The 19,491-nt window shown below is 36.8% G+C and overlaps 1 protein-coding gene across 2 annotated transcripts; it reads right to left on the bottom strand.

Moving 5' to 3' along the window:
* Positions 1–3,097: 3,097 nt before the first annotated feature.
* ABHD10 (abhydrolase domain containing 10) lies at positions 3,098–19,491 on the bottom strand. Of its 2 annotated transcripts, XM_008066586.2 has the most exons (5): positions 19,280–19,491; positions 15,862–16,045; positions 9,957–10,068; positions 9,408–9,545; positions 3,098–5,021 (listed from the first exon to the last, which is right to left on the bottom strand). In XM_008066586.2, the coding sequence occupies exons 1-5, from the start codon at positions 19,419–19,421 to the stop codon at positions 4,677–4,679; spliced, it is 921 nt and encodes a 306-aa protein (XP_008064777.1). In that variant the 5' UTR covers positions 19,422–19,491; the 3' UTR covers positions 3,098–4,676. The 2 variants fall into 2 exon arrangements, with proteins under 2 accessions (XP_008064777.1, XP_008064778.1); XM_008066587.2 differs by lacking the exon at positions 9,408–9,545.

Consider the following 19,491-nt stretch of genomic DNA (forward strand, 5'->3'; position numbering starts at 1 on the left):
GTTAAAGGACTTATGTATGTATCTGAGATACAAAAAGGAATGAGACATAGAAACTTGGTTTATTAGCAAAGTTAAATTTATTAACAATAAATGCCAGCCAGATGTCAAACCTAGAGAAAGGGGCTAGGAAATTATGGGAAGGGTTTATAAATGAGATGATCTTAAGTCTTGAGAGATGAGTAGGTGTTTGGCAGGTGAAGGAAGTGAGGTAGGGAATGTTGTAGGCTAAAAAAAAACACAAAAAACAAAACCAATGCAAAACAAAACAAATCTTATTTAAGATGAAAATCTTCCAGTATCCATGGAGCATAGGGTTAAAGAGAAGAGACACGTAGAAAAAATGAGACTGGAATGTCAGGCAGCCTCTGAATCATAACGCGTGTGCTCACAAGTGTCCATGGTTAAATTTTCAGGAATTTAAAGAGCCAGTATTAAACTCAACCACTATTAGTAAATGAGATATATTAGCTTACTCATGAATAAATTATATTACAAAGGTTAAATACCCAAAACAAATCACTTCCTAATTTGCTACATTTTCTAATACTCATGCTCTTAAGGATATTTGCACTTATCATCTCTGTGTGGTGTAAATATTTTGTGATGGTGTGCTGCTGGGTATTTCTTCCAAACTTTGTATTAAGAGATGTCTTTGTGGTAGGTTGAAACCAGCCATGACAGGGGTATGTATGCATTTGTAGCAAATGCTACAAATCAGGGCTCTTGTCCCCCCACCAAAAGCCAGTTGTTAAACATTTACCAGCCTTGAATGGACTTATGTATCACACAAGAGTTTGAGTTTTTTCAGGGTGAAAGAGAAGCATCAATCTGACTTGGATGAAAGAAAAGGAGACGAGCAGAATGACTCACAAATTTGACTTGTGTAACAGAAGTATAATAGTGGCACCATTTACTGAAAGATAACTCCTAGGTGGGGAGGTACATAAAAGGACAAAGACAATAAGGTTAGGATTTACTACGTTTGGGAGGCCTATGGTCAATCCCAGTTCATTAGGCAGTTGGTTTTATGGGTCTAGAGCTTAAAAGAGATATCTAGATTGTAAGAATGTACTTGAATCAACTGCATTCAGGTAGTAGTTAAAACCGTGGACATGGTGATGTTGCTCGAGGTGAGTACGTATGTGGCATGACAAGACTGCCAAGATCAGAAGTCAAGAAATATTAACGTTATAAAGTGGGCAAGGAGGAGAAGCCAATAACGGAGTTGATACAGCATGGTCAGAGATGTCTAGGGATAATCAATGTCAAAACAAAGCTCCTGACCTCAGTGATCCTTTAAAAGAGGAAGCTGGCTGTTGTATCCAAAAAGTCACGGACAGAGTGCTGTTAATGAGAAAGTACAGAGGACCCTACACCAAACTTACTGGGGGGAAAAAAAAAGAGATGGACACGAGTCAGAAAAAACTTCACAGAAAATAATTTAAGCTTAATTTTTAGTAGAAGAAAGTTTATCTATCAGCAAAAACCTGAAAGCCCAGGAAAAGAAGACAGACCAGGAAAGGACATTTTCCCCAAAAGATAACATTTGGTTTAAAAATATGCATTTTTCTAGGCATATTCTCTAAATATACCAAAATATCACATTTCGTCTTCAAACCATTACACATACCACACGACTGTTTCTAAACTAAGCCATTACTTGAGATCTGTATTTAAAGGGGCTCTTAAAAAGGTATATTTAAATTCCACCCACCTTCTTCTCTACTCCAGGAAATAAGAATGCTTTAGATTTTTAAAAACTGTTCCATATTTAATGGACATATTCACTCTGGGGACTGTCCTGGAGATAGTTATTTATTAGTAACATTCACTCAGCTGTCTATTTCCATGCTTTATAAAACTCAGCCTTGCCCAGAGCGCTTTTCTTCCCCTCCTCCACAATAGACCTTTCTATTGGCTGCTTGGAGAATGACATACTGTTTAGATTTGTGTCTGGAAATGCCTCGAAGCTCAACAGATGCAGCAAAAGCAAAATATATTATGTGGCCTCATTTAGCCTTCCGTTCCATTGGTCTTTGCCTTATCCCTTTCTGTTGCACATGCTGAGATTGTTTAGAGGGGTCATGTCACTTTTAAAATGCAGGAGTTCCAAAGGATAAGGCACTGAGGAGCTGCTGGTTGTTCGTGCATTTTACACGTCACTGAATGCATGGTATGGATGGTTTCAGAAAAGAGCTTTGGGGAAAAATAGAAAAAACACTAAAGTAATTAACAGTGTGCTAGAATACACTAAGTCTCATAGATTCAAACTCATTTGGAATTTATGTTAACTTCTGCAAAGCTTGACTACTCTTTAAAACAGCTTTTCCTATCTCTAGATGGTGAAGGTTCCCTCTCCTCTTCCTCACCTTTTTTTTTTTTAGCCATTGAATGTTTGAAGACCATAAGACATTCCTATCTGGGATCTCAAGGTTAGGAAGGTCACATCCAGCTCAGCCTTAGAAACCCTGCTTCTAGTTTCCTTCCTGTAAAAACACGGATTGTGCCCATCAATCTCTCACTGGACTGTGCTCTGTGCATAACAAAAGCAAGAAGGTAGTGCCTCTTATGTGTCATTGTTCTAAATGTGTTGTGCTTACTTAATCCTTACTCCCTATTATCCATGTTTATGCCACTTTACAGATCAGGAAACTGAGGCTTGGTGACGTTACTTGCTCAGTCAGTTAGAAAATGATAAGCCAGGATTCAAACAGGAGCTCTAGTCTTTGCCCTTAGCCACGATGCATACCACCTCTGCATATTGTGAATCTCTTTTCATATTTATTATTTTGTTATAATTATGTGCAACCCCAGAAAATTCTCATGGGCAGGGGACTTTCCTCTTCATCTCCCCAACAAGCTTCATGCCTGGCAACGGCTAGGCAAAATAGCGTTATTCTCTCACCCCACTCTAGCACCAGGCACTGTGGCACACAAAAATTATCTTTTAGATGTGGGATTTTTGTCCAGTATAAAAAACCCATGGACTGCAGTTAATTGCCCTGTAGGACATTAATCAGTGTTATATCTGTATCAAGGGACCCCCAAGACCACCCTGACTTAAGATTTGCTATAAGGACTCATAAGACTCAGCATATGATTTATTAGTATTCAGGAAACTCAGCTATGATTTATTAGAGTGAAAGGATACAAAGCAAAATCAACAAAGGAAAAAGGCATGTGGGGTGAAGTCAGGGGAAACTAGGAGCAAGCGTCCAAGAATCCTCTCCCAGTGAAGTCACACAGGATGAGGTTAGTTCTCCCAGCAACGAGCTGTAATAGCACATGTGAACCGTTGCCCACCAAGGAAGCCTGTTAGAGACCAAGAGCCCAGGGTTGTTACTGCGAACTGGTCACATAGAGCACTATCTGCCTGGAACATCAAAATTCCTGATTCCCAGAAGGAAAGCAGGTGTTCAGTACAAACCCCATTTTTGTATGGGCAGTTCAAGTATAGTGAACTACTTTTATCAGTTCTGGGAATGGCGAAAGCACCCTGAAATCCAAGTTCCCAGATGCTAGGCCAAGAGCCAACCCTGTAAAGCTGGTCTCTAAGGATAAGTAGTCAGGTCTGCTAACATTTTTTTTTCTTGCACTATACTCAGTTTCTAGAATTGTCCTTTGAATCAGGTTTACTAACTGCTGTTAACTCATTAGTAAGTTAAATAAGTATTTGACTGTTTATTTTATATACATATTTATGTCATGCTGTCAACTTAATAAAAGGTTTGACAAACATAACTTAAATAGGCTAAATAAAGTCCAGTCAAAATTAATAGCTAAAAAAAAAAAAAGTCAACTCATTATCAAGGCTGACTACTGCACAGGCTTGTTTTAGTTACTTAAAAAATAAAAACCTTCAAACCTGCATTTCATATTTTCTTACGGATCTCTACACTTCAGAAAGCTGACTTAGGTAGCAATCATTTGGCTAGCTAGTACTTAAGGCAAAATCAATAAAATTATGAATGTTTCTGCAATTAGGTAATAATATATAAAAATCAGTGTTTTATTAATCAGAACATAAAGGTGCTACATTAAGTTGAAACTCCCATTTAAATAAGTATATGACCTATAAGCCAAATTTCAGAAGTATATTGGTATTACTAAAAAGTTTTGAGTTTTTGAAAAGTAAAATCTTAAGTTTGAACATAATGTGCAGCTTATATAATACAAATTATACTTTGTTACATATATTCTTATTTTGTGAAGTTTATTATGCTTCAGACATTTTTCTAATCATTTCAAATTTATTTCAATAAACATTTTCTTATATTTTTGAACTGCATTTTAAAATCATAAGTTATTGTACAAATTTACATCTATAAGAAACAAAAACCAAAATATTCAAGTTTTACTAATAACCTTAAGCAAAAGATAATGCAATTAAGAACTGGCAGGGTTAACATAAGTGTAAAAAAGGTAAACTTTGTCTGAATTAAAAAAACAGGAAATACTTGAATGAAAAAAATCAAGGGAAAAGTTTTCTGAATAGCAGCTGGTACTTTCTTCACAATTTGTATTACTTGTACAAATACACCATTAAATACATACTTAACTGATATTTACAAAACACTGGTAAGAGAGAAAAACCTAAAGTATCAGGATCTTTTATTTGTTATCCCTCTTTCAATTTTGTGGATATATTAGTTTACATGCTACCTAAAAATGTGGTATTAGTTAACTATTGTTGAAAGCTTATCAATTAAGTCATCAATTGTGTAAACAAGAAGTTGAATGTCTGCTTTCTCCTTCATTCGGTGATCACTATGTTTTCGGAGGATTATATCCACATCTTTGCTGAGTACTCGGTCAGCAACCTGCATGGATGTATGCCAAGGCACGACATCATCCTTCATGCCATGGAGCAACCTTATAGGGCAGTTCACTGGAATTGGACTATGTAACAAGCAGTGATGTTCAGCTTCTTTAATGAAACTGTATGGAATGTGATACTTTCCTTCTTCATGGTATTTTGATGGCATGGCCCACACACCTTTCATCTCTACTTCTTTTTTCAGCTATTGGAAAAATGAGAAAAATAAAAGTATTTATGACTTTATGCAACATTAACACATCCAACAGATCCAACACATCTAAGGCAAGCAATCCTTGAGTAAGAGAACAAAGATAACAAGTGTAATGACAATAATTATCAATAATTAAATACTATATGCAAGGTACTATGATAGGTACTTTATACATACGAGGACCCCCCAAAAATTGGAATGGCCTTTTGGAGGGTGGGCCCCTTGTAATACAGCCCCCCTCCATCCCCTATATGTGTTCTAGGAACCCATCGCCATCAGCGTATCAGTTATTGTTGTTGTAAGAGGCTGTGTTTGGCTTCAGTGAATTTTTCTGGAGATTCTTTCAACACATCTGTCCATTTCATGATGGGTGATTTAACGAGTGTACCTGCCCACACCATGTAGTAGTTTTTGACCAAAATGGCATGACCTCTAATGCCCCACCCTCCTTATTTGCCCTATCTCGCCCTGAGTAACATTTTTTTTCTGCTTCCCTGGATGAAAAAAAGTCCTTAAAGGGAACCATTTTTTGTCAATGTGAAAGAGGTGAAACAAAAAACACAAAAAACAAGAAGCACTAAAAGCTACCAAAGTTAATGAGTTCAAAAACTCATACAATTTTAGGCTGAATGTAAAAAAAATATAAATAAAATAAAACTTTCTTCCAGAGTCATAGGAATGAGAAAAAAATGATTCTTTGTTTTGAATGATAAGTCTTCTACATACTTCCTGAGAATTGTGTATTTCTACATTTATTGCCTTAAAATGAAGTATTACACATCCTGATTCTTTGTGAATTATATTTTTCAGATTATAATTTGTAGTTTTAAATAGTTTTTCTAATTAAAAATTAGAATTTTAAAATTAGTAACATACACTTATTATAGAAAACATAATAAAAAAAGAAATTAATCCTACCTCATGAATAAAACAACCATATTGTGACTTATTTCCTTCCAGTATTTTTCCATGTTTTTGGTTTTCATATGTAATCGTAAAATACACATCTCTTCACACACAGTTTTCTATGCCGCTTTATTTATTTAGTAATATATTTCTGAGTTTTAAAAAAATTACATGAAAAGGTTTTAAAGCCTGCATTAAGCAGTCCACTATAATTGACTTAAGTTAATTAACTTGGTCATTCCCATACTGCTGGATACTTCCATGAACATTTTTGAGCATAAAAGTTTATTAATGTGTAATAAATTCTTAAAAAGGTTATCAGAACTAAAACTAAAAAATCAAGCTGTAAATAGATTTAAGGGTCTTATAATCATATATGAAAGGCATTTCTAGAAAAATGAAATAGACACCTTATCAAAGATTTTTAAAAATTAAGGAAAGAAAAGCCACATACAGCATATTTGAGTATTTCTGAACTTAAAGTTTCAACATAAATACTACAATTTTCCCATAGTGTTTCCATAGTATTTTTCCTATAAAATGTTCATATACTGCTAATGTAAAAAGGATATCAAGAATTAAAAATAAAAATCCATGTATGAATCAATCTATATGTACTTGGGCAGTTTAATGCATTTTTTTAAATTTCAAAAAGATGTATGGGTTCAGTGAAAAATTTATATATCTGAAAGCTATACTTCTAAATATCTGTCTCCAAATGATTTACAATTAATGAAATTCCAACCATAAAATGTTATAAATCTGTATTAATATCATGGGGTTCTCTGTATTAAAACCCAAATATTTAAAGTAAAAATGATATTCAGTTATCCTCAAGCTATTCAGGATTGTTTCGGAATTTGTAAAAATATCAGCAATTAGGACTTAGTTCCACTGGTTAATCGTTGAAGTGGAAGCTATGCTAATTACTGTGACACAATTAATAATAGTTTTGTTTTAAACATCCCTGACCCCCAACTAGCTGTTATTTGCTTTTAAATTGAACAAATACAGTTCATTATATAAGTTAACTTTATAAAATGTTGTATGTCTGAAACCCTCAAAAGAAAAAAGGTCAGAAACAGCAAAAACAGCATTGCTCAAAGAAAATACATAGTATACTCAAGTTCTATTTCTTGATGCCTATTTATCAAAGGCAATTATGGTTCAGAAGCTTAAATTCCAAACAGCTATGTATTACGTGTGAGGCCCTCTAGTGTCTAAAAGAGAGAATGATTAGAGTCAAGTTAAGAGGGAGATCAAGTTCTTAGACAAACAATGAGAAATGCTGGGCTTAATATTCCCAAGGTTATAAAAGATGGTAAAATCTCCACTTCTGCTTCTTTGACATTGTTAGGGCTAGCTGTATGTGTGGGGAAGAGGCAGTGGTCCTAGTATTCCTGCTTCTTCCTTATACATACTTTTAAGTTAATAATGGCTCAGGACTTGGCAGCAGCAGCCTTGGATGTGTTGGGTGAAAAATAAATAATGGCTCAACATGCTTATTAACAATTGCTTATCTGATTAAGGATGAACAAAATATGCCCTGCTTCGCAGATTATAAATCTTCTCAGTTACTTACGGAGTATATCTATCTTACCATCGCTCTGAGGGACGTGGATACACACACAAAGAGAAAGGTACATAGATTTTGTCATTTACCAATAACCAAAAAATGTAATTAAAAAACCAAACTCCCCAACAACAAAAAATGCCAAAGACCCCCCAAAAAAACTCAAAACCCTCCCAACTCCTTTTCAACCCAACACATCCTTGAGATAATTTCCCACCATTAGAAGCACTGTGTTATTGAGTTAAGAGGATGGAACACAGGATCCAAGCTTAGATGCACAAAATGACAATGGTAGGAAAAACACAAGGACACTGAGGAATATGTATGAGAAATGACCAAGAAAGAAAAAATTTCCGAAATAAGAGATAAGTACAAGGAAGACCAGCTTTATAATTTTAGCCCTAATAAAGGAATCTGACTACATAGGCAGTGGTATTTCTTAAGGAGCAAAGAACAACATGAACTAAAATGAACTTAGAATACACGATATATGGCACAGGTAGGCAATGCAGGACTGAGGCAAAAGTCAGTGACATTCTACTATTCAATACTACATACGGTAGTTTTTTTTTCTTTTCAAAATATCTTTCCCTCCTCCTCCTCTTCCTCCATTCTCTAGAACACTGGTTTTCAAACTTTTCAGGATGCTCGTTAAAACACAGAGTGCTGGGCTGTATCCCCAGTTTCTGATTCAGGGAAAAACTCAACAATTTAGATTTCTAACAAGTTCTCAGGCAATGTTGTTGCCCTGATGACCATATTTTTTGAACCACTGCTCTAGACTGTTTTTTTTTTTTCTTTAATTTCTGTGCCCCAGGCCTAACAGGATCTTAGTCCCACAGGTCAAAGACCCCTAGGAAAACAAAGCCCAAAGAGAAGTCAATCAACTGCAGCACAAATAAAAAACCACATAAAAATGAAGTAGTTATTATTTCCTTAATCTTGTAGACAACTGAAGTACTTAAACATATGACCAATAACAGTATAATAAACTAATTACTTTCCCAGTTAATTCAGAAACCTTGTTTCTACCATGATTTGCAGAAGAACATGCATGAATGAAAAGCACTTTTTTTCCCCCGGAAAGCGAGAATTAGAGTAGGAAAAGAATGCCAATCAGATATCTAAGGTAGGAAAAGCAAAGTCCATCTCCAGCGTACTCTTACTGATGTTCTGTCTGGAGAGCTCTGCTAAGAGGTTCTGAGGCTACTTTTAAGCTAAAAAAATATGGCCAGCCCTCTGTATCAATAGGTTCTGCATCCATGGATTCAACCAGCCTTGAACTGAAAATATTCATGTTTTTTCTTGTCCTAATTCCTTAAAGAACACAGTATAACAACTATTTACATTAGGTATTATGAAAATTCTAGATATGATTTAAATTATATAGGAGGTTACATGCAAATACAACACCATTTTGTGCCATGGACTTCAGCATCTCCGGATTTTGTTATCTGTGGGAGGTTCTGGAAGCAATTCACTTGGATATCAAGGGACAAATGTAGTTCCACAACTGATAAGACAAGTCTAACATGTCATAAGAATAGGCACTATTGCCCACATGCTACAAAGGGTAACAGCTACAAAAAAGAGATCACAATGTATAGTCCAAATAAATAAATGTGATTACGAAAATGCTGCTAAAGAAAGAAATTTCAAAGTGTGATTTCATTAATGTGGCAAATATTTGGCAGGATGATTTAAGAGACTGTGAAGAAAAGAGAACCTTAAACAAGAGGCCAAATAGTTAAAGGTGGAAAAGAGACTGGATAAAAAAGAAAAAGGTCAGCATAATAAGTCAAAAGACAAATGACACATGAACAAATTTTCAAAAAGAAAGGGAGCAGTAAAATGACAGGAGGTATATACAGAGATTGCTAAAGTGACTTGTGACTTACTTCAACAGGAAGCTGATTAAACTGTGTCACTAAGCCATCTACAGCTGTAGCTACACCAATAAGAGCCATAACTTTTTCTGGTCGGGCAATTGCAGCATGAAGCATGAGCCACCCACCAAGGCTAGCTCCAACTAGTATCTGAAAACAAAAATATGTATTGTTTTAAATAGGACTTTATTTTTCCTGTCTACTAAGTGAATGAATAGTTTAATATAAATTTATGGTTTTTTCTTTTATTTTATTCATGTATTTTTCACATGTAGCTCCCAGACCCTTAACATTTGATACAAAGTATAATTCAATTATGATTAACTTTTTCTTAAAGTATCAGGTCTATAATACAGAATAAGTTATAAACATAAAACAATATTTGTACAATAAAAAGTAAAACGCTACTTACATTTTATTAGAAAGTGAAAATAGAACAATTTTAAATCAAATATAAAAATTATTAAACATTTAAAATATTAAATAAGTTTTCATATCTAAAGAAACAGTTTAAATACGAGATTATAGTCAATAATTTTCAGATTTAACAAAAATAGTCACCTGGGGTCCAATGGCTAAGTCATCAATTATAGAAAGAACATCTTTTCTCCATTTTCCCACTGTGCTTTCTTGTAAGTTGCCATCTGAACTTCCAACTCCTGAGTAGTCAAACCTAGGAAAAGAGAAATGTATCTATAGCTAAATATCTATATATTTGCTTCTTTTATTTTTAAGATAGCATATTCCTCATTATTACAATGCCTAAAATATAGTAAGATGTCAGTCAATATACATTTCAGTAAATCCTACTGGCTCATTAACCTTCAAATATCTCCTATATCCAATTGCTTTCTCACTTTCTACACTCTACCAGCCTAGGCCAAGTCATATCATCTCTAGAAAGAACATCCAACAGACTCCTAATATGTTTCCTCCTTTCCATTTTTTACCTTTATAGTCTATTTCCCACATAGTAGTCAGAATGGTTCTTTTAAAACAAAAACATCTGCACGAACCCAAAGACACTATATAATATTTAATAAAACCCAAGGTCCTTACCATAATACTTTGGGGTCCAAGCACCTCTCTGTATCTCTCCCAACTGTATCCTCACCTCCCTTCTTCAAGTTCTTGCCTCATAAGCTTTTCCTTCTACATGGAATACTCTCCTCCAGATATCCACGTAGATTGCTCCCTCACTTCATGCCGTTGGCTAAAACTTTATATCCCCAAAAAAGCCTTCTCTGACCAATCAATCATTAAAATTATGCTTCTTTCATCTATTCTCTATTTCCTTATTCTGCTTCTTTTCTTCACAACACTTACTACGATTTGACTGTGTTTATGGTCTATCTCCCACACTAGAGAGCTCCATATAGACATAAACTTTGTTTTGTTCACCAATGGTTTCCCAGTGCCTAGATGAGTTTCTTGCAAGTAATAGGTGCTTATTATATACCGGGGTGCTAAAAATATATACATACACATTTTGAGAGATGTTATCTATGCACTTTTAGTTTGCTGTAATCAGAAGTATCTGGAGGTTGATGGTAACCACTCTGAGCACCTACTGTAACTGCAGAAGTCGAACGTGACTTGTATTCATCTTTTGTTATTGGTATACATCGAATACTACAATTTTAACACAGTTTTTTCCTTTCTTAAAATGTGTATACTTTTGGGGGGCACTCTCTGTATTTACTGAATTAATGGAGGAGAAGGCAACCAGAATAAATTTCATCACCACCAACCCATCAACTTCTTCCAACTTCCTAGTTATCTAGGCTTGAGTCTCTCTGCTCTATGAATTTTACTTCTCCTTAAAGGTCTCAATTTAATAAATCATGAAGTATCATACTATGCCCACAGATTACCCAATCCCTATCAATCCCAGATAAATTCTTTTATAACTTTAAGCCTTTGTATGCTGTTCCCACTCAAACTCCTAGTCATCCTTTAAGTCATCTCCTTGGAGGAACTTCACTTGACATATATGCTCCATTCAGTACCACTTTCTTTTGTACACACTCAAGACCTTTCATACTGTGTTATAACCACGCTTTAAATATTCTTCTCCCTTTGAGAGAATGTCAGTTCCTTAAGGGCAGACTGTTTCATTCAAGTCTGTTTTTCCAGGCTACAGAACACTGCCTGCTCTACACCATCATCACTCATTCTCTTTTCTGATATGCACCTTTCTTGGCACTTTGGAAAGGCCGCATCTTGGTGCAGGTCTTTGTCATCCTGAAGCTAGATAGTCACAATACCTGTCTCTATGACTCCAAATGGATTTACAGTACAAGGGAGGGCACAAAAAACCCTAAATGTAGACCCGCCTGGGCAGCGAGACCTCATCTCTACAATAAAAAAAAAAACAAAAACATCAGCCGGGCATGGTAGTGCATGCCTGTAATTCCGGCTACTTGGAAGGCTGAGATGGAAGGATCGCCGGAGCCCAGCAGGTCGAGGCTGCGGTGGCCGGGAGCGGCCACTAAACTCCAGTCTGGGCGACAGAGTGAGACTCCAACTCAAAAAAAAAAAAAATTGCATATTTATCCTTACACGTTTAAACTTCAGTCACCTTCAAAGTACTTTCCATGCAATGCAATAACCTATCAAGGCACATTTTCCACTGCTCAAAAGTTTTTAAGTTGTCAACTTTGATGCCTTTTAGTGCTTCTGCCATTTTTTGTTTCACCTCTCTCATTCACATCAGCAAAATGTCTCCCTTTGAGGACTTTTCTCATTGGGGAAGCAAAAAAATTCACTCAGGATGAGATTGGGTGAATAGCGAGGGTAGGGCACAGGAGTCATACTGACATTGTCATCAAAAACTGCTGAACACTCAGCATGGTGGGCCAGGTGCGTTGTCATGATGGAAGAACTAATAACCTGTTTGCCACAACTTGAGACATTTCTTCTGCAAATTGTGATGGAAGCTTCTCAAAATTTTTGGATAAAAACTTTGGTTCACTGTTTGATATGGAGGAATAAATTCTTAGTGTACTACGAGGGGCTCTCCCTCCTAAAGATAATTCCTGTTTTGGGGGGGTTCCCCCTTGTATAGCTCTCAGGTTTTTTCTTAAACATTATATTAATAAAACAATACCTTCAATGGCTCCCTGGGACATATAACATAAACATTTAGCGCTGTGGCCTTTTTTTAGACCATTATATTGTGGTCATTTTAGACTGATCTTTTATCACTTCAGAGGAAACTACTGCTTTAGCCAAACTGATCAACTTACTGTTCCTAAAATACGTTTATTTTGTCTGTTTTAACACCTCATACTGTTGTTTCCTTCACCTAGAGCAGCTTCTCCCGTCACCTTCTTTACTAAAAATCTTCTCTCAGAGCCTAGTCCAAATGAACCTTTTTGGTAGGTGGAATGGTTTCCCAGACAGGTTGAAAAAAATCTCTCCCTTATGAAACTTCTATAGAGTTTATTTTTATCAGCCACAGACAATTTATTACAGCCTGCTCTCTAAGACTGTGTGTGTGTTCACTTCTGTGAGAAAGTAAATCCTGAAGAAGCAGGGTATACCAATATTTTTTGTCTCTGCATTCTCCATAGTGGCTAGGCATGAAAATCTCATGTACTGAGGTAACAAATATCTACTATGAATAGAATTGGGATGGTAAAAGTAAAAAAATTATTTTATTCATATAAAAGATTTCTCGTCTTTCTGATTCTAAAATCTGATGAAAATTGGTAAATCCCAGTGTTTTTAGGATATATGAAAGAGTATGTATGCACACAATATATTCCTATCTTCCTAGAAATAAGGATTTATAAGTGATGAAAGGAAGAATAAATTAAATTTTTCTTTGAATCTGAAGTGAAATGATTTGAGATCCTTGGGAAACAGAACAAGCTAGCTCCCACATCTGAATCAGTTGTTTCCCTCTTCATCCAGGGTACACAGATGACAGGGGTGGGTACTGGGGGGGACAAGGGAGAAAGACAGCTAATCTCCTTTTCTTCTCCTTAGTGGGCAATTTGATGTTGCATCTTTTACGTTAGCTGCCTCCTGGATACATGGTGAGGATGCAAAATAATTATAGAGCTCCTTCATGAGGGAAAATACAAACACTTAGTGATGTTATCAGGTTACAGATTTTAAATATATACACACATAGTTCACACTTGCTGAACCTTAACCCATATTCATCATGTTAAGACTTTTAAATAGTACACATCTCTGTCTTAGAAGCCTCACTACTCTGGGACATAGCTCCCAAATAAAAAAAAATTATATAAGATGGGCTTGGTGGCTCAGCCTGTAATCCTGCGCCTTTGGGAGGCTGAGGTGAGTGGGTTGCCTGAGCCCGCGGGTTCAAGACCCACTTGGGCAGCGAGACCTCATCTCTACAACAAATCGAAAAATCAGCCGGGCATGGTAGCGCATGCCTGTAATTCCAGCTACTCGGAAGGCTGAGGTGGAAGGATCGCCGGAGCCCAGCAGGTTGAGGCTGAGGTGGCCGGGAGCGGCCACTGCACTCCAGTCTGGGCGACAGAGTGAGACTCCAACTCAACAAAAAAAAAAAAAAATTATACTAGAAATAATTATGAGAGAAAACCAGCTTTAAAATCATGTGGTATATTCCTGAGATCTGACTCAATCTTATTTTAGGCATGGTGATAGGACATCAATAAACCATTTTCATATGCTTCTTGTATAATAAACGATTCCATTATTCAAGGTCTAAATTTTAAAGCAGAAATCACAAAAGTAAATTTTTAAAATTGGAGAATATGTAAATAGAAAATAGTGTCTTTTATAATTACAATATTTCTTATAATAAACTAAAATGTAATCAATAGTTACTATTAATTAGACTGCAATGAACTTTGATGAGAGCAAATAAAAAGGAACTTGATCAAATTAAAAATTTGTAGTGAAGCACTATAGTTTATAAAAGTATATACTTATGTTGTATCCAAAGTGCAGAAACCCACATTACGCCTTTTAGGGAGACAGGACTTCGTTATAGCTCAGGCTCAACTGAAATACAAGAACTGGTAAAATGGTGATTTATTGATTCAAAAATCATTCAGGGACAGAAAAGAAAAATTACAGCAATATTTTTGATTTCATGGTGTTCGTTCACAGCAGTTCCCCTCCTTGGCTAGCACTTCCCTCTTACTCAAATTCTAATTATTCTTCAGTGTTCTTTCCTAAAGTCTTTCTACCCACTTAAATACCATTTTCTCTCTCTCATCCTATGCAATTAAGTATATACTGCTCTTTTGACAAAACTACATTCTGATGAGTACTTTTGTATAATTTCTCATATTGTATCTTAGTTCATGTTTTCTCATCCTGATTGAAGGATTCTTAGGGCAAGTACAATGTTTTATAACTCCTTATATATTATGCTGCACCCAGTATAGTGCTAGAGAGCCTATTTTCAAAAAATTCTCCAGTCTTCAGAATACATCAGAGCAGACTTTAGAAGAGTTTTGAGCATGAAGATAAAATAATTCAGTTAATCTGCTAAAGGCAGTAAGAGTAAATCCATATAACTGATGGAATTTCTGCTAACATACTGAACAGATAGTCTAAAAGTTTTATATACAGTTGTACTTACTAGAATTATTGAATGTTAGTGAATCATTCTCCTAAAAATTTAGATAAAGATTTTTAGGCTGTTAGTGCTAGGAAAGTACTCAGAAATGATCTTTAGTCCAATCTCTCTCTTTTTTTAATGATAAAATTAGGTCGTGTTTATTAGCTGACTTATCTTGTCACAGTTATTGCTAGAATTTATTCTAGAACCTATGCTTCTTGGATTTTAGACCAGTGTTGTTTCTACTAAACCATACTATCTCTTTTGTCAAATTAAACAATAAATAACTGCCATAGGAAAACAAACCTAATAACAAGGCAAACAAGTTATTTTACTAAAATAACTTTCAACTGAAAAACAGGAATTACAAAAATCAAACTTTAGTAAAACACTACCTATCCCTATTTATATTTATACATAGTCAGATTCAGGAGTGAGGAGGAAGAGAAAACTCAGTAAAAACCTGCATTACACAATAAAAATGTTACAATACTTTAAAATACATACATTACCTTTAAATGCATATTTTATAAGGAGGAAATAAGCAGTGGTCAAATAACTCCTTGAGTCCCCAAGTGATATGAGATTAGGAAAAAGCCAACTAGTACATGTGCTCGTTTTTCATATAGATTATTACATCTAAAGAGTTTAGTTACCACTACTTCCCTTAAGGTGTCCTTTCTTACCAGCACTGTCAGTGTGGCACAAAGACCTTAAAAAGGAGGTCTTTTAAAGGTTGCTTTTACAATGCCTAAATCACAAGACTAAAGTTTACAGACCATAAAAATAAATTAATACATAAAAATGATGGAATTTACTTCAATTGGTTAGAATAGAAGTAATTCTCCATTGCCATGCTAAATGGTAGCAACATTTTCTCTGTGTTGTTCCTACCTTATGTAGGCGTGACCTAGAGATTTGCAAAACTCTTCAATCGCCAATGCTTTTGTACCATTCATATTAGAAAGATAGCCAGGGATGAAGATAATTCCTGGACTTTTGCCTTTTAGCCTCTTATAAGCCAGGTTTGGAAGGTCTGGTCGATTAAGGAAAGAGAGTGATGTCTTTTGTCTGCAAGCTAAACAAAGTACACAAAACATAAACTATGGTTTGCAAATTCAGTTTTTGGAAAACTACATATATTTTAAATCTTAACTTTCTCAACAAATCAACTGATAAGAAAAATAAAAACAAAATTACTCAAAGTACTAAATTAATCTAAAGTCTGTTCATGAGATCATGTTTTAAAAAAGTGTCAAAATCAGTACCTTCTTTGAGCAAGGTACAATCTTGATTCTTCCAAAATACATAATGATGTAGAAATTTCAAGACAACAAAAGACAGACCAAAAACATTTTCCTGTTGCTACCTTGTTATCTATTCTAAACAGTATTAATCAACATTCAGATTTACTTGCACAAACTCAGTCCTTTCTTGTGAGATTTTTGCCTCTTTTTTAAATGTTTGTGGAGTTTCAAATTCTCTACTTTCTTGAGGACCAGTTTGGTCTATCCTGGGAAATTGTTTCAAAGGGGGAGATGCTATTCTCCTTTTATTACTGCCTCCCACCCATCCACCCCAGCGAGAATATCATGGGCCATAATAACGGCCCATCATAATAATTCATCAGTTAAGATGGAAACCAGCAGTTTCTTTACAAATAATCTTGAATAACATGATAGTATCATTTTTGAAAGAGATTTCTCATAGGACTCTGCAATCACTTTGTGTTCTGTCAGTTTGGTTTTCTGTAAATGATACACATAAACTTGGTGTAATTTAAGTCAAAAGTACAACCAGTGAACTTTGCAAGGTTACTCAAGTCCATTGTTTTTCAAATCTTCTCCTTACAATTAAAGCAATACTTGCTTTTTAAAAAATAAGTAGAAAGACATTTTTTTAAAAGAGTCATTTATAATCCCACCTCTTTCCAAAGACATTAGGTTTGTGTACTTCCTTACAGTCTTTAGATTAAACACATCTCTTTTTTTATATTAAATAAAGCCTTCCTCCACTCGCTCGTAGCTAAACTTTTCAGTCTCTTCCATATGGGCAGCCAAAGTGTTCCCCATTTTGAATTTAAGAAGCTGACTTTTGGTTGGATGGCTCACGTTTGTAATTGCAGCACTTTGGGAGGCTGAGGTGGGAGGATTGCTAGAGCCCAGGAGTTCAACTCCTTAAATACCCAGTGGAAAATGATAAGAGATAAGAAAGCCAACCAGAATGTTTGTTGTCATATAGATTATTACATCTAGAGTTTAGTTATCACTACTTCCCTTAATGTTGTTTCTTGCCAGCACCAGTTCAAGTTCAAGACTAGACTAGGCAACATAGGAAGTCTTTGTCTCTACAAAAATAAAAAAAATAAGCCAGGTGTGGTGGTGCATGCCTGTAATCCTAGCTATTCAGGAGTCTGAGGCAGGAAGACTGCTTGGGCCCAGGAGGTAGAGGCTGCAATGAACCATGAGCGTACAACAGCACTCCAGTCTGGACGACAGAGTGAGACTAACTCAAAAAAAAAAATCTGTTTTTAAAAATACTGAGGTAGGGTGCGATGGCTCATACCTGTAACCCCAGCACTTTGGTAGGCTGAGGCAAGAGGACTGCTTGAACCCAGGAGTTCAAGACCAGTCAAGACAATATAGTAAGACCCTGTTTCTACAAAAATATAAAAAATGACCAGGCACGGTGGCACACACCTGTAGACCCAGCTATTTGGGAGGTTGAAGCAGGAGGATCCCTTGAGCCCAGGAGTTTGAAGCTGAGGGGAACCAAGATCTTGCTACTGCACTCCAGCCTAGGCAAGAGTGAGGTCTGGATTCTAATGAATTCCACTCAAATGAAAGCTTTAAAACCATCCCTTTTGGCCAGGTGCGGTGGCTCAAGCCTGTAACCCCAGTACTTTGGGAGGCTGAGGCAAGAGGATTGCCTGAGCCCGCGGGTTCGAGACCATCCTGGGCAAGATGGTGAGACTTGGTCTCTACAATGAATCAAAAAATTAGCCAGGCGTGGTAGTGTGCACCTGCAGTTCTGGCTACTTGGAAGGCTGAAGCAGAAGGATCGCCTGAGCCCAGCAGGTTGATGCTGGGTGGCCATGAGCATGCCAATACACGCCAGGGCGATGAAATGAGATTCCAAATAAAAAAAACAAAAAACAAAAAACAAAAAACTATCCCTTTCACTCTTAAACTTTGTTTGAAAGTTTCAATATATTGATAAATATGACAAATTTAAAACTTCTGGTAGGTGCCAGTCCACAGACTGTATCAGCAAGAATGTTCATTTCCCATTCCTTACCTGAGCACTCAAAAAAATCCTTTCTATCCTCTTCTGGATTATTGCTTCTCAACAGAGTAATTTCCCTGTGAGATGATTACAATTTATTTACTGTTGGTGAGTTATAAGTAGACAGATTCTTAATATTATATCTATAAATCATCTACGTACCATAAGGATTAGCTCAAAGCCTGGACATAAGTGCTCAATAAATATTTGCTAAGTAGATGAAAGAATATACTCTGGTTAATGAATTGACATACTATACTTTGCCAGGAATACTTATATAATAATACGTCTTTTGGTTGTGTACAATTACTTAAGTTATACTGATTATATAAATGTAAGAATTTTAACTCGAAACAAAGAATCCCTGCCATGACATGAAGTACCATTCCGAGGACCCTGCACCTGACAGCTGCGTGGCAAGACACCAAGCCCCCTCAAAATAGAAGAACACAATTCAAAGACAGATTATCTATACACGATGTTCTCTGACTTCTGATCCAAATTCTAGTTTCCTTCGTACAGTCATGATTGTGGTGCTTTCACCGAGTGGGAGCATCGAGATGTCAAAAGCCAGAAATCAGGCTGGATGAGGGCTTTTACAAAGAACATGCCTCCCACCGTCAGTTCCCTCAAGTCAAAGGAGAGTCGGTTTCAGCATTTTAGGAGTCACAGTCTGTAAACCCTTAGAAGCAACTCCTCATGAAATGCACTAAACGCACACCTTAATTTTTCCTCCTGTGGGTGTTCAAGGTCGAGGAGACAGGCCAAGAGCAGGAGCTCCTTAAACTGCACAGCAAGAAAAACGCCAGCAAGGGCCGGGGCCGCCCAGACTGCCCCAAGGCCGCGGCGGAGCTCTACTCAAAGCCTTCATATCAGAACTGTACACAACGCCTAGGGCTGGAGTGCTGAGAAAGGGGGGAGGGCCTTTTTGAAGGGGGCGCCAAAAACTCACTGTTCAGGCACAGGAACGGACGGAACCCGAGGGGTTCGAAAGAACGCAACCTCCTCCCGCCTCGCGGCCACTGACCTGGGAGACACCGTGGCGCCCGCTGGGGCGTCCGAGCAAGCAACGCGCTGAGGCCATGGTGGGAGCCAGAGGAGACGGCTGCCCAGCCCCAGCTCCGACAGGGTCCCCACGCCGCTACCGCGGCCATGCCCGCGCCCGCCATCTTCCCAGCAGTCCTCGCAACCCACACGGGGCCAGAGACACGCACTACGCACAGGGGCCGAGGCTGCCCA

The sequence above is a fragment of the Carlito syrichta genome, unplaced genomic scaffold (genome assembly GCF_000164805.1).
Source record: "Carlito syrichta isolate Samal-C Ts95f unplaced genomic scaffold, Tarsius_syrichta-2.0.1 Scaffold309017, whole genome shotgun sequence".
Lineage (NCBI taxonomy): Eukaryota > Metazoa > Chordata > Mammalia > Primates > Tarsiidae > Carlito > Carlito syrichta.

Coding starts and splice junctions, on each gene's coding strand:
- ABHD10 (XM_008066586.2), bottom strand. CDS start 19,421: ATGGCGGGCGCGGGCATGGCCGCGGTAGCGGCGTGGGGACCCTGTCGG. Junction 10,069..15,861: donor CTAGGTCACGCCTACATAAG/GTAGGAACAACA, acceptor CTCTTTTCCTAG/GTTTGACTACTCAGGAGTTG. Junction 5,022..9,407: donor TTAATCAGCTTCCTGTTGAA/GTAAGTCACAAG, acceptor TTTTTCCAATAG/CTGAAAAAAGAAGTAGAGAT.